Source organism: Anser anser (genome assembly GCF_964211835.1).
Source record: "Anser anser genome assembly, chromosome: 3".
NCBI classification, from domain to species: Eukaryota; Metazoa; Chordata; class Aves; order Anseriformes; family Anatidae; genus Anser; species Anser anser.
Window position 1 is genome coordinate 46,006,464 of NC_139722.1, and position 13,458 is coordinate 46,019,921.

Sequence of the window (13,458 nt, forward strand, 5' to 3'; positions counted from 1 at the left end):
GATTATGTGTAATACCTATATTTCCCCGCCTTAGGCCAAAAGAAAATTGTGAATTTTTACCACTAGTTACACAAAGTCCATCAACATTTAACCTGGGAGGGTTGTTTTGTGTAACAGTTTCCTGCTGCTTTGTGTGTAATGTCTTTTTCTGTCACCCTGGGCCACAGTCCCTCAGAGAAGTTCTGGCGCAGGCGTGCCCAACGCCGCGGCCTTCCTTCCCCTCAGCTGGGCTGCCCTATGGCACAGAGCTGCCTCTCCCCAGGAGCGGGTCTTCAGCCCTGAATGGCTGCTATTTTCTTTCCCTGATCCCTTTGAGCCACGCTGCCTTCCTTGGCACCTGGTAGGACTTCTCAGTGTTGTTTGCGTTGGCTTGGGGATGGCTGGAGCTGGTTGTGACCGCCACTGGCAGGTCATGGTGTGGCCCCACACTGGGCCCTGCTGTAATTTGTACCTCATATGAACAGTAATCTCCAACATATTTCAACTCTGGTGCCTTCACCCAAGCATAATGGAGAAGAAAATGTAAAGAGCGTGCATGTTTTTGTTTTTCTTGTTAATTCTGCCGTTTTCACTGAGGGAATTCAGGGCGGCTTTTCTAGAAAAAAAATAGACCTTGCTTGTTTTCCTCCTAAGCTTTATATACTAGATGCAATATAGAAGGAAACTTACAGCCTTTGAATTATATTTACAAGAGTCTGCTTTTGAAGTCAGAGCCAGACCTGCAAAATATTTAGCCAGTCTCAGTTCCCAGCACTGCCTGAGTGAGGACATGCTGCTTCTCAGCACTTCACCCCATTGGAGCTCTTACCTAGAAATAAAAGCACCAGACACTGGTATGTTCATCATGATGTGGATTTTGTTTTGTGAGGCATTCCTCTGTAGTGAGTGGCAGCGGTCATGGCACAATGTCACCATCACTGTCTGTCCCACCATGTACTGTGCACAGGGGGCCTGCAATGAAGGCCACTGCCCTGCCTTGCCCAAGGGTTTTGCTTTTTGACAACGTGCCCAAGGGAGCCTTACAAACTGGAGCTGTTGAATTTGTGCCAGCGTGGATTTGTTGATTAAAGTGTGGAGGAGGATGAACAAATACTCCTTGTAGCAGATGGCCCAGTGAACTACCAAAGTTGGTAGACTGGAATATGTTTTGTGCCCTACCTAATTAATCTGAACTTAATAAATATTACTAGTGGCAGGAATTGCAATGAAAAATGTATGTCAAAGTCATAAGAATGGAAGAATGTGTTAACTGTAACTCTTACTAGAATTAAATATGCTTAAAAGCTGTGAGCAAGAATACTATGTCCCAAACTTCCTTTATCTTTAAAATATGTTTAGAGAAAGTTCATTGGTTGGAGTTTGTGTCCTGACAGTTATGAAGAAATAAATACTTAATTCATTTGTTTTCATGCACCCCTGTTCTACTCCAGCACTGAGGTCTGATCAGTGAACTACAGAGGTGTGCATTTGCAGGTTTTCTTCCCCCTGTTCTGATGTTCAGTAGTTTCTGCTGCTTCTGCACTGCTTTCCCAATGTGGTGCTTTGTTTATTGCTCATCACTTCTCTCTCAGATACATGGGTAATCTAGAAAGCAGATACTATACTTATTAGAATGCTCCCCTTGATGGTATTTAATTGCCTTGGTAAATCTGTAATCATCTGTTTTAAATTTTGATGGGATTTTTTCTTCCTCTGGGGAAGCCTGATCATGGCAAGACCTATGAAGAGGAGGACTTTTTTAATTCTTGAACTGTCCAGTTAGGGTCTTGAGGAGAACATGAAATGGTGTGCGCTTGGCTCGCCATCGTGGGTAGTGCTCTGAAACACAACAAAGGTAGTTTGGAAGAAACTATTTGAAGTATTGACTCTCACCTGCAGCAGTCTCTGTCAGCCATACAGTATATGTTAAATTCACAGGAGTATTGTAAGCTCCTGTAGGCCGTAAAAAACTTCTCACCATTCTGTAACAAACCTTGGGCCTTACAGTAAAAGACCAAAGTTCTAAAAGGTAGCAATTGTATTGGTGCAAGAAATGGGGATAGACCAAGGGATCTGTCAGTTTAGAATGTCCTATTTTTGTTTACTAAAATTTTGGAACCTATGGGCTTGCAACAGAGAAAACTAGATGCCCTTTTCCGCTTCTTTCCATCCCATTTTACCATTTCTTGACAATCTTAACTGTTTCTCCTGTCTTCAACTTGTGCAATTGATGTAACACCTTCAAGTATAAGTAAGACATACAAGTTAGGCATTTTGCCCTTCTAAATAAACGATGCTCAAAAGGAACAGTTCACAGTCAAGAAAAAACAATCAGATTTCCTTTTAAACATTGGTATATGAAAAACACTGCATTTGCTACTTCTATAGAAAACTTAAACATCATGAATCACTTCAGTAACTTATACAATCAACTTAATTTCATAGTTGTTTCCATAAACATAAGTTTTGTTCTGGAGTTGTTCCGACTCCAGATAACTGCAAAGTGGAATAAAGTTTGTTTTTTTTTTTTTTTTTTTTTTTGTCCTTTGCTGTTGAAAAGTGATTCAGTATAGAAATATGAGAACAAGGACTAAAGCCCAGGTGTTTCCTCTCTAAGATAGCTGCCGTAACCATTATAATAACAAGTGTCTGTTTGTCTTCCAGTAAGCAACTCCAGCTGCAGATTTTGATAACAGTGCACTTAAGAGTAGTCTACAATACTTTATTTATTCCTGGCCTCCTGAATGAAATAAAATTTGATTCATTTGGGGGAAACAAAAAACAACAACAAAAAACCACCACACATACACAAAAAAAGACAAATGTATTTAAGATTGCAGAGATCCTGAGGAAAAATTCATCATGCTGTTATCCAACAACTGTGTGGTTGAGATGCAATTTGAAATTTTCCTCAATTTGGACAGCTGCATATTTTATAATCACTGCTTCAATTTAAGACTCAAGCAGTGATGCACTTCTGAATCTCCTATCTTCAATCTCTCTTAGCATATTTTGGCAACTAATATTTATTTTTCAGATAGCTGTCATTTTTTCTGTACATTCCATAGATCTTATTTTTTTGAGGAAAACAGTATAGATAATGGAACAATCCAGTTTCTTTCTTAGTCTCAAGGAACTGGGAAAGGCTTGGGGACAATCCTAAGTGTTTTTGTTGGCATGTTATTGTCTGTTGTTTTTTTTTTTGATAGTCTTAATAAGGACAGTGGTGTATGCTAGATTTTGTTTGTCAAAGTTTTACTTTCAAACAGTTGTTCTAGGTCATCAGAAAATGAAGGTAATTTGTAGTAGATGGATAAGCTTTTCAGCTAAAGAAAAAAACACCTCCTCAAGATGGCTTTTAAGCGTATTTATCAAGGTCATTTAGAAATCAAGTATTAAACCCATTTAAGCTTCCATTAAATACATTAATTCATTTTCTGTAATACCATCATGACATTTGAGGTAAATATGGCAAGTTTTTTTATTTGAATTATAGTTACTAAAAGTACTGTTTTCACAACCGTGTGGGCTCATAACTACCATTTTCTCAGAGGTCACATACATTCTAGCTATTACTTCTTTTTGTCTTAGCAAGCATGGACCAGTTCTAGTCGTGAGAAAGTTCTTCAGTTTCCATATCTGTTCTGCCCTCAGGACCTCTACTAGAGATAGCCAATAAGAAATTTCTGTGAATTTTTTAATGTTGGCTTTTATTTCATTTTCAAAGCAGGACAAACAAAACAAAATAAAGTAAGTAAAGCCAGATAAATCTAAAATTAGACATGCCCAATATAATGCAATATGAGTTAAATTATTTTAGTTAAAAAGTTTCCAGTTGGCTTTTCGTAGCAAACAAAAATAATATGGAACATGGAATTATTTTTTATCCCCTCTTGAGCTAAAACATTTTGCTCTAACCTTAAAATTTTGGCATACACTTATGTAGAAAAAATGCTATCGTTATTTCACATCATAACTTTATAAGGAAGATAATCAGCACATACTGACTTACAGGATTTATTTTTTCACAATACTTGAAGTAATGAAGTTCCTATAGAAATGTTTCATAGAAGATGGAAATTTGGAAGATAATTTAACTAACAGTTAAATAGTTAATAATAGTTAAATAACAGTTGTCTCAGTTTGAACAATGTGTGTGTGTGTGCTAGGAGTGTTACCAAAAAAAAATGTGGTGAATATGAGATATTGTATCCGTGACACAGACCTGGGAGTGAAGAAAAATTTCTTACATTGATTGCACAGCAAGATTGTCCTCAGGGAATTACTACCCATCTATCCCAGAGCTATGCTAGTACTCCGTTGCACTAGGAGCTACTGTTTCTGCCCCATCATAAACCCCTCAAGCAAGAATGCATTTGTATAGACTACTTAAAATTTTGTATGGATTCAGAATGTCCTACAGCCTTCCTCACTCTGCCTCTGAACCTGAGAGACCTACTGGATTCCTCTGCTGGATCTCCACACCTGCAATCTTAGTTTAGAAAAGTTTTGTATAGTAAGCTATAATTTCTGTTCCAGTTAATTTCAGCAGCAACTGTTGAGAAGTAATGTGGATCTTCTGCAGGGTCAAAAAAGGAGGGATGATTAAATAGAGGTGACTGACATTATCTTTCAGATATATTCTCTACTGGTCTGATTCTGCTGGAAATGATTAGAGCTATGATTTTTACAATCTAAAAGTATCATAACAAAACATCACAGAAGTATTTTGTTGTTCAAATCTCTCAGTGTTATGTTGTTAAACAAACACTTATGTTGGAAAAAGACTATATACAAAACAGAAGTAAATCTTCTGTATAGAAGAGGTTATAAAAAATTCTTGTGGATGCTGTAGTATACTTCCATGTTACATTAAATATTTTCCTGAAATCAAGACAGTTGATGTCTTGACATCAACTTTGACATCCAATTGTAACCAGGAAGAATATTTAGAGATAAAATACTATATATATTTTTATACAATGTGCCTGTGATAAGTAAATAATAATAAGTAATTTCTATTAATATTTTTTGATGAAGTTAAGTGAGCTATTTCAAATTTTAGAAACACTTAATTTAGGCCATGACCCTGCTGTAAATGAAATTCTAAGAAGAGATTCCATTTTTTGACAGTCCATTGTATTATATGTGTTCAGGAAATGTAATGGTGAGCAGTAAGCCTTGTTACTGCCAGTAAATATAGTATCCTCTAATGTAAGAAGGAAGTTAGCACAGCAAAATACATCTGTTTTGCTGATGTTAAAATAAGCTGCTGCTTCGTAGGAGGCAGTCTTTACCCTGTCATTCTAAGACAGTTCAACAACCTAATATGCACTATTGGTCACAGACCAGTCAATGATATGTACACCACACCATGCACTGGTGTGCTGCTGTGAACAGCAAGATTTTTGGAAAAATGTTTCTGCATCTACTTCCATAGTAAACATTAAATAATTCAAAATGGGATTGTGAAGTATTGAAGAAGAATGCAATGACATAAGTCATTTAGTCATTTTCTTTGCTGCTGCATATATGTTTTGTTACCTGTATAAACAAAACAGATAAATTCAGTTAGTACTATCATTTGGATTATCCAAGAATGTTCTACAATGCTGAAGTGATCCACAACTTTGTATGTAAACCTGATAGATTAGTTAGGAGACTGGCTAGTCAGATCACAAATTCTTAGTCTGATCTATGACTTTAACTGAAGTAAAATAATTATATACATTCTTTGAAGAGGAATATCATAATTCCATGAAGGAAGATTTGTCGTTTGTAATGTAATCCTAACTGAGGCTGCTTACTGTCTGTTAATATTAAGGTAGAAGAAAGATGTGTGATAAGAAAGTACTGGGAGTGCAGACACCTTTTTTTTTTTTTGATACTTTTCTGTGTATCAGTGGCAGCCTATTGAGAAGGGAGAGAAAATCAGAAAATTTTGAATGTTTGTAGTAAGTTGTCCTGCTAGCAAATCAGGTTCTTGTTTTGATAATTTTCTTTTCCTTTGACTCCTCTATTTTCTTTAAGGCCTTATTCGATTACAAGAGCTCATCAAGGCTCCGTCACGGTACAACCTGAGACTAAAAATCCGTCAGTTACCAGCTGACACGAAAGATGCAAAGCCATTGCTAAAGGAGATGAAAAGAGGCAAGGAATTCCATGTAATCTTTGACTGCAGCCATGAAATGGCAGCAGGCATCCTAAAACAGGTAATCCTCATTTTGCTTTAGATAGCCTAATCTTCTTCATCCCTAATAAATGAAAATAATATCCAGTCTTAATGGCATTTAACAAGCAGTAGAAGTGCATGTTAGTTTTACTGAGGCCTAGCTGAAAATCAGCCAAGGCTTTCAGAGATAATTTTACTGGTGACTCTAATGGTAGCTGCTTTCATGATGGCTTTTTTTTTTTTTCTTTTCTCTTTCTTTTTAAAGAAACTGATTGTTCCATGTGTGGGCAAAAGGTATTTTACAATGCACTTCACAGGGGAAAGATGCACCATAAGATGTGTCAGTGTTGCAACTATGAAGAACTGGTATTTTGGGGAATTGATTAAAACCATGGTTTTAAAAGCTTGTTTAGATTTGTTTTGTAAAATGATTTTTTTTTTCTTTTTTCCAGTTGAAGCTTCTAAGTTGTGGGCTTTTAATCAGGTAGTGATATTTGAATAGTATATTACCAAATGAACACATTGCGATCCACTGGAAGGATAGAACTAAAAGATATATTTAGAACCATATTCTCCTACACTGCTAATAGCACTGTAAAGAATCTGAACATTTGGATAGATGCTTTCAAGTGTTTGCTCTGCTGCATATAAGTAAGATGAGTAGGCAAGATACAGCAGAATCCCAAATACTTGCAGTCTTTATATTGCAGAATCAGATTCCAGTGGTGTCTTCCAAGAAAAGGTGGTGATACAGCGGTGTACGAAGGATGTAGCTCATAAAAAAGCTTACTGTAACAATGAAGTGTGCAAAAATGCATGCCTTTGTGTATCTCCTTTAGTTTAGTGAGTGAGCTCTAAAGACTGAGAATTCCTCAGATGCTGTTTTTCTTTCCTTTTTTTTTTTTTTATTGAGCTATAACTTGCAATAATGATAGGAAAAATACCTAAAACAAAACAATATAGTACATTTCTAATGCACAGCTTTTAGTGACTTTAATTCATATTTATATTCTGTTTGCTATCATACTGAATGATTTAGTTTGAAAAACCAAGTAAATACAACCTCTAAGATTTGAAAAAAAAAAAAAAAGTCTCTCATTTAAAGGTACTTCGGGGTACTGTTTTGGGTGCAATTAAACATGATAGTAAACATACATGCATACTATCATTTGTTACTTTATTGTGCATTGATTAAAATACTCTTATTAATTCTTAGTCACTTGAATATCTGCTAGTGGTTTTTGCTCTTCACTTAACGTAAACCAGCCTAATTAATTCAATTGTTTAGTCCAAATCATTAAATGTATATTTAATTATTTTAACATCTTAAAAATGCAGATGGAAAATATGTATTAAAGGCAGTATAAAGCTGCAGTACTAAAAATAACTCCATCAATGTACTTATACTGCACCTAGTATATTTCAGGTGAAACGAAATTTTTCTTTCAAAATATAAAACATTGTGAAAAAAATAGGAGAAGAAAATAAAAATATTATAGGAATGAGGAAGAAAATAAAAAGCATTCTGTAATTAATCATGTCCCAAGACTCAACAATGGGCATTCAATTTCTTTAAATCAAATTATAAGCTGTTTTATCAAGCCTCTCTGCTCATCCTAAAGGTTATAGAAAGAAGTTAAATGAACAATTCTTTCATGAGTGTTTAGATCTTTTTACAATGTCTGTAATCTTGAAATTTTCCATCCAGCACCAATATTGCAATGTTTTAAGTATGTCTAAAATTGGTAATTCTGCAGCTGAGTATGAGCTCCTGCTATCAAAATTGACAAAAAGTATGTTAAGATAATTTGTTATTTAGAGATATAATTCCAAAAGCACTGTGTACAGGTGTTTACTAAAAATGTTAATATAAAAAAAAAGTCTTTATATAAAGATTCATTTGCAAACCAAGAATTAATCATTTTTTTGGGGGGAGAAATGGAGATATGAACTTGGGGAGACATGAGAAGGAATTTCATTTTGGGAGGGGTTGGAAGGATTAAGAATGAAGTTGGCTGGAATAAAAACAGGTTGGAAATATAGAAAAAACAGTACTTTGAGAGGCCAGTGAAAAGACAATTACTGTTTTCTGGTCAAAAATACATTATGAAATGGAAAAGAAATTCCCACCATTCAGACCACATAATTAAATCAAGACAAATATCAGTGGTAACTGCATCACCAGGGAAACAGGGATGGAAGACAATATTTAAATAGATAGTGGAAGCACTGGAATAACGAAGGCAGAGAATTGACAATGTTTTCAAGAGGAAAAAGGATTGATGTCTTTTGAAAAGTGAGGAAAGTGAGAGAAAAAAAACCTGGAAAAGAGACTATACCAGAACATAGCAGAATCACGAATATTCTTGTGGAGAGATTGTTTGGAGAATGAAAGTCCCCTTATAAGCAGATAAGGTACAGATGGCTACAAGCATTTTAGGTATAGGGAAAAAGATATCTTAGCTTGATTTAAAAGCAATTTATTATTTATTTATTTATTTATTTTTTAAAAGCTAGCTGTGTTTGGTGTTATACGGTTTCTAATGAAGTTGTGATATTTCTCATGAGATAATGGTTTTCCTGTGTTAAGCAGAATTTAAATTGCTGTTGGTAGACTATACTACAGTTCTATATACAGGTAAAGACATCCTTTGGCAAAAACTGTAACAACACTTTTCCAGTCTTGTCAAAGATAAAAAACCTGATCTGCAGCTGCCTTTTCAAATTTGTTTTAGCTTTTCACTTTTATTTGGAAAAGAACATACAGACTAGTCATTTTCTCAGACAATGTTGCAAGTAAAAAAGCTCTCACTGTCTTCAAAACCAATAATTCTTTTGTATACAGATTCTGCTATTGTGACAATTGTATAATTATTGCCATCAGTGCATTTAAGGAGGTGTAACTGGTAGAAACTTGGCAAAGAATTCTGTTTGTAATTCTTGGAAAGGAAGAGAATATTCCTTATTTGTATGGTTTTGTTGTTGTTGTTGTTATTGTTTTTTTTTTTTTTTTTAAACAGTGCTAAAATTAAGTAAAAATTACTATAGGTACTTAAATGCTTTCATAAATCATACTAGACTATTGTTGCTTCTGAGCAGAGTAAGAGGATATTGTTAATCTGTATCTGCTTTTCGGGTGAAACTGTCTGTAATAAATAGTGATGAGACATCCCTAGCTTATTACTTTAAAAGCATATCTACAAATATTTATTCTTATACTGTTAACAAAAAGTATGAAGTTTTAAAATGCACAGTTGATCAGTAACTGTTTGATAATGCAAAGTTAGCAAGACAGATGAAGTTACTATGTATTCTGCTAGTGAAACTTTGAATCAGGAGTATTTTCTTTCATGGTTGGAAAAATGTACATCCAAAGCATAAGCTTGGGTCCTTGTTTTAAATGCACAATATTGTTCATCAAAATAGAGAAAACATATCCTGTTAGGTTATTCTTTTTAAGGGGAGGGTTCAATAATGGATGAAAATATTGTCAACCGAAAATTTGTGTGGCAACTTAATGCACCCATTAGTATGTAAAACTATAAACCTCTTTCACATTTACTACACTAAACAGTCTAATAATCTTTCTATCAGAAGATCTGCTTCATAAATTCCTTTAATAGTCAGTAATCTGCTCTAACTGCTAGGAAATGACTTGCTTGACCTAATTTTAGTACAATTCCAACCCTGTAGTCTGATCCCAGTAGTGTTCTTCTGCAGCTTTTCATTTACCATGTAAGTGTGATAAAAATGGATTGTGTGTCCTCAGAAACATTAATCTTTTGTTTATTTTTTTAAGGCTTTAGCTATGGGAATGATGACAGAATACTATCACTATATCTTTACCACACTGGTAAGTGGCTTATAAAAACATACGGTGACATCTAACAAAGATGTCACTTTCCTTAATTATATTACCTGAAAAGTGAAAAAAAAAAGGTCTCTCTGGATTGGTGTGTAAGTACATGACGAAAACTCTGTTGAGTTTTCTTACTTTCAATGAAAACTCATCAGGATGGTTTAATTATTGTTCAACAGCATGCCTAGAAAACTGACAGACCTGAGAAAACGATTGACTGTAGTACAGTTTAAAACTTTTAAATAGGATTAAGTACATAATACAGTTGTGTGCATTTCTCTGTTTTCATTTATGCTCAGATTTGCCTATTTAGATTACAGTTCATTACGGTTCTTAAAACACAAGTCATTTCAAGCATGAGACAGATGTGCCATGCTTGAAGTGACCCATGTTTAAAATCATATACATGTTTAAGTCCTTAACAAAATATATCCTTTGTGGTAGGATGGGCAGTTCATCTCAGAATCTCAAAACAAGTTTATGGAAAACGTTAATGTGGAAATAGCTTGTTGAATAGAAAGGAAAATAATTTGTGAAGCTCATTAGAACTGTAAAGGCAAAATACCCTTTGCAAGTCTCTCTCTTACTTTAGAAGGTTAAATTGTGCTATCACCTGTGGATTCAGGATTGCATGCAGTCAAACTTCCCTCATTAGTCCTAGGTTTTCTGTCTTTTGCTGTTGGTGAAAATTGCTTCTTTGAGTGGTATGCTGTCCATACATACCATGCATTTATTTTTTATTCTTAAAGCTATGTTTATAAAACAGGGTTTCCATCAGACTTATTTCCTTATTGGAACATTAGGTTTTTGAGAAGGGACAGGGATTATATGCATTTGGAATTATCAAAGAATAATTTAATGTGTGCAGACATGATAGATTTTGATTTTGCAATGTAGCTTTGGAACCTGCATCAGAAATTAGTTGTTTTGATATATTAATTGCTTCTTACCTGACATGTTGAAAGTCCTGTCAAATAAATTTTCCAGTCACAGTGTTTACAGCAGTCTTCTGCTTACTCTCCTATGATTGATTCAGGGTCTAATGCAGTAGCTCATTAATACGCCAACATGTGTGTTTCTGTAATATATGGATATAATATTGTTTTGTACATTTATTATATTCCATTGTAAAAATGAATGTGTTTGGATTAAATAATTACACCTGGGGTTCTGAGTTTTTTTTCACAGCAAAAATAGAGAGTTCTTAAAGGGAAAGAAGTAACATACTTATAGTTATTGTTGGTCTTTCCTTCACAATAGAATATTTTGTTTCTTTAGAAAGAGGACATGAGTTAGGTTATTCATAAATGTATAACTTAAAAACATTTTAGCACCTGTAGCACCTTAGGTGTCATGGAAAACATTATCATAATTACTAGCTATAATTGAAAATGGTTAGTGACTGGTTGATTTTGGGGAGGCTCAGTGTCAACAATGAATAATGAATTATATTCTGTTTTTCCATAGTACATATTATATTTTCTTCAGTTCTAGTCAGTAAATAAATGGATTCAGACAAGTATTACACCCAACACTACCATTTCATCGAAATGTAAACTGCATTATACTGCCAACAAGGAAAAAAAAAAGAGGAAATTAAAAACAAAGTCTGAATGATTTTGAGAATGTCTGTGTTCAATGAGACTAAAAATATGTTACAGAACAGTAGTGTCTGTGATTATGTCAACTCATTATATCACTTCAAAATTTTATTTAAAAGGAAACAAAAAATAAGAGGCAAACCAAATGAAAATTTGTTTCGGTTTAGCTAAGACAGTTGTCATGACTGTTTTGTTAATCAAAATTAAATTTTAGTTTTATTTTATTTTATTATTATTTTTTTCTATTCAAAACTTGATCTTTTACCCAAATTTCCTATTGTCTACATTGTTTCTAAGGATTCTCTCAGGACTGGAATAATCATGAGTTTACTTGCTTGATCTAAAATTTGATTTTCTTCTTTTTATTCATTTATGTTTGCCTCTGTGTGTGCTGAAGGGAGGTAAATGTACATATGTGTACATACATATATATATATTAAAATTACATCAATTGGCAAAGGTTATGCTTGTAGAGAGAAATTACTAATCAAAGATATGACTGCGTTTGGAAGTATGATTGATAAATGTGAAGAATGCTTTTGGTTAAGTGTAAAAAATAATCAAAAGCTGCAATAAGTGAAGGCCATGTACATTCTCCCCATCCCCCACTCCTATTTTAATGGTTAAAGGTCAACATATTAAAGTTTCATACGGACTGAAAATACAAGGAGATTGTTCTGTTTATTTTTATCATTTAAAGTCTCTTTTGGTAAGCCAAATAAGAAAAGATTAGTAACAATATTTGTAGCAATTATTAATAAAATTTATGCCTACTGGAGCATTTCTGACTAATAGGAGACATAGTTCTGCAACTGAACTTACCCTAGCTTTTTTTTTTTTTTTTTTTTAAGGCAATTGAAGCTTTCTCTCTTTGTCAGCCAGCTTATTCCCACTTACTCCCACTATAGGGTCAGCTGAGTTATTTGCTCAGCTGAGTGATCTGCTCACAGGTGCAGACCCCCAAATAAACAGAACATACTTCTTAGCATACGTAGCACTGTTGTTCATGAAAATGTCAGTACTGCAAATGGGTCTAAAAACTGAAAGAAGAATTGCAGTATATTAAAAGATTTACATGATGCTCATTTTTTTTTTTTTCAGGACCTCTTTGCCTTGGATGTGGAACCCTATCGGTATAGTGGTGTTAACATGACAGGATTCAGAATTCTAAACACGGAAAACAGCCAGGTGTCATCTATCATTGAAAAGTGGTCTATGGAGCGATTGCAAGCACCTCCTAAACCTGATTCAGGTTTGCTGGATGGATTTATGACGGTATGAATATCACTGTTTACTGTTCCTGTCAATGGAAAAACTTCATTTCTGTGACTAAAATTGTTTAGAGGCATGAGGCCAAATGTTACTTTAATCTTTATTCAGACAGTTGCTGGGGTGTTTGTTTTAATATTCTGTAGACTGAAAACATAGCATATTAGCTTTACTAAAAAAATCACACATACTGTATTTTTCTAAATGATAATACCGCTTTGTAAATGTATTAATCCAGTCTGTATTTCCCTTCTTGGTGAAAATAGTGTGGCATCATGTCAAATCCCAACAAAAATCAAGCTAAATCACGTCTCCTTCTCTATATTTTCTTATTTTATTCATTTAGGTATCTCTTTCATAATGATGCTTAATGTTTTAGTAAGTGAAATTTTTACTATTTCACTTCTGCATAATTTTTTTTTTTAAATTTATTTTATGAAAATTGTAAAGAATTCCATCTTGCTGTCCTTTCCAGTTTCTTCACATTGACATAAATAGTATGATTTTTTTTCCCCTTCCATTGCCATTATTCTGGTCTCCCTTTAGTTCCTGAAAACCAAAATCACCTTCATGCAAAT

The 13,458-nt window shown here is 34.1% G+C and overlaps 1 protein-coding gene across 12 annotated transcripts in view; it reads left to right on the forward strand.

Annotated features, from left to right (window-relative positions):
• The window catches only part of GRIK2 (glutamate ionotropic receptor kainate type subunit 2), a 411,583-nt gene that overhangs the window by 144,867 nt on the left and 253,258 nt on the right, over window positions 1-13,458 (forward strand). For 11 of the 12 annotated variants that reach the window (XR_014582476.1, XM_083831531.1, XM_083831527.1 and 8 more), the window contains 3 exons: window positions 6,010-6,191; window positions 9,951-10,004; window positions 12,713-12,886. Coding sequence is in view for 11 of the 12 variants with exons in the window: in XM_083831531.1 (XP_083687657.1) it covers window positions 6,010-6,191; window positions 9,951-10,004; window positions 12,713-12,886 (410 nt within the window). In the remaining variant the exon portion in view is untranslated. The remainder of the gene's footprint in view (window positions 1-6,009; window positions 6,192-9,950; window positions 10,005-12,712; window positions 12,887-13,458) is intronic. The other variant, XM_083831532.1, reaches the window with a different exon arrangement.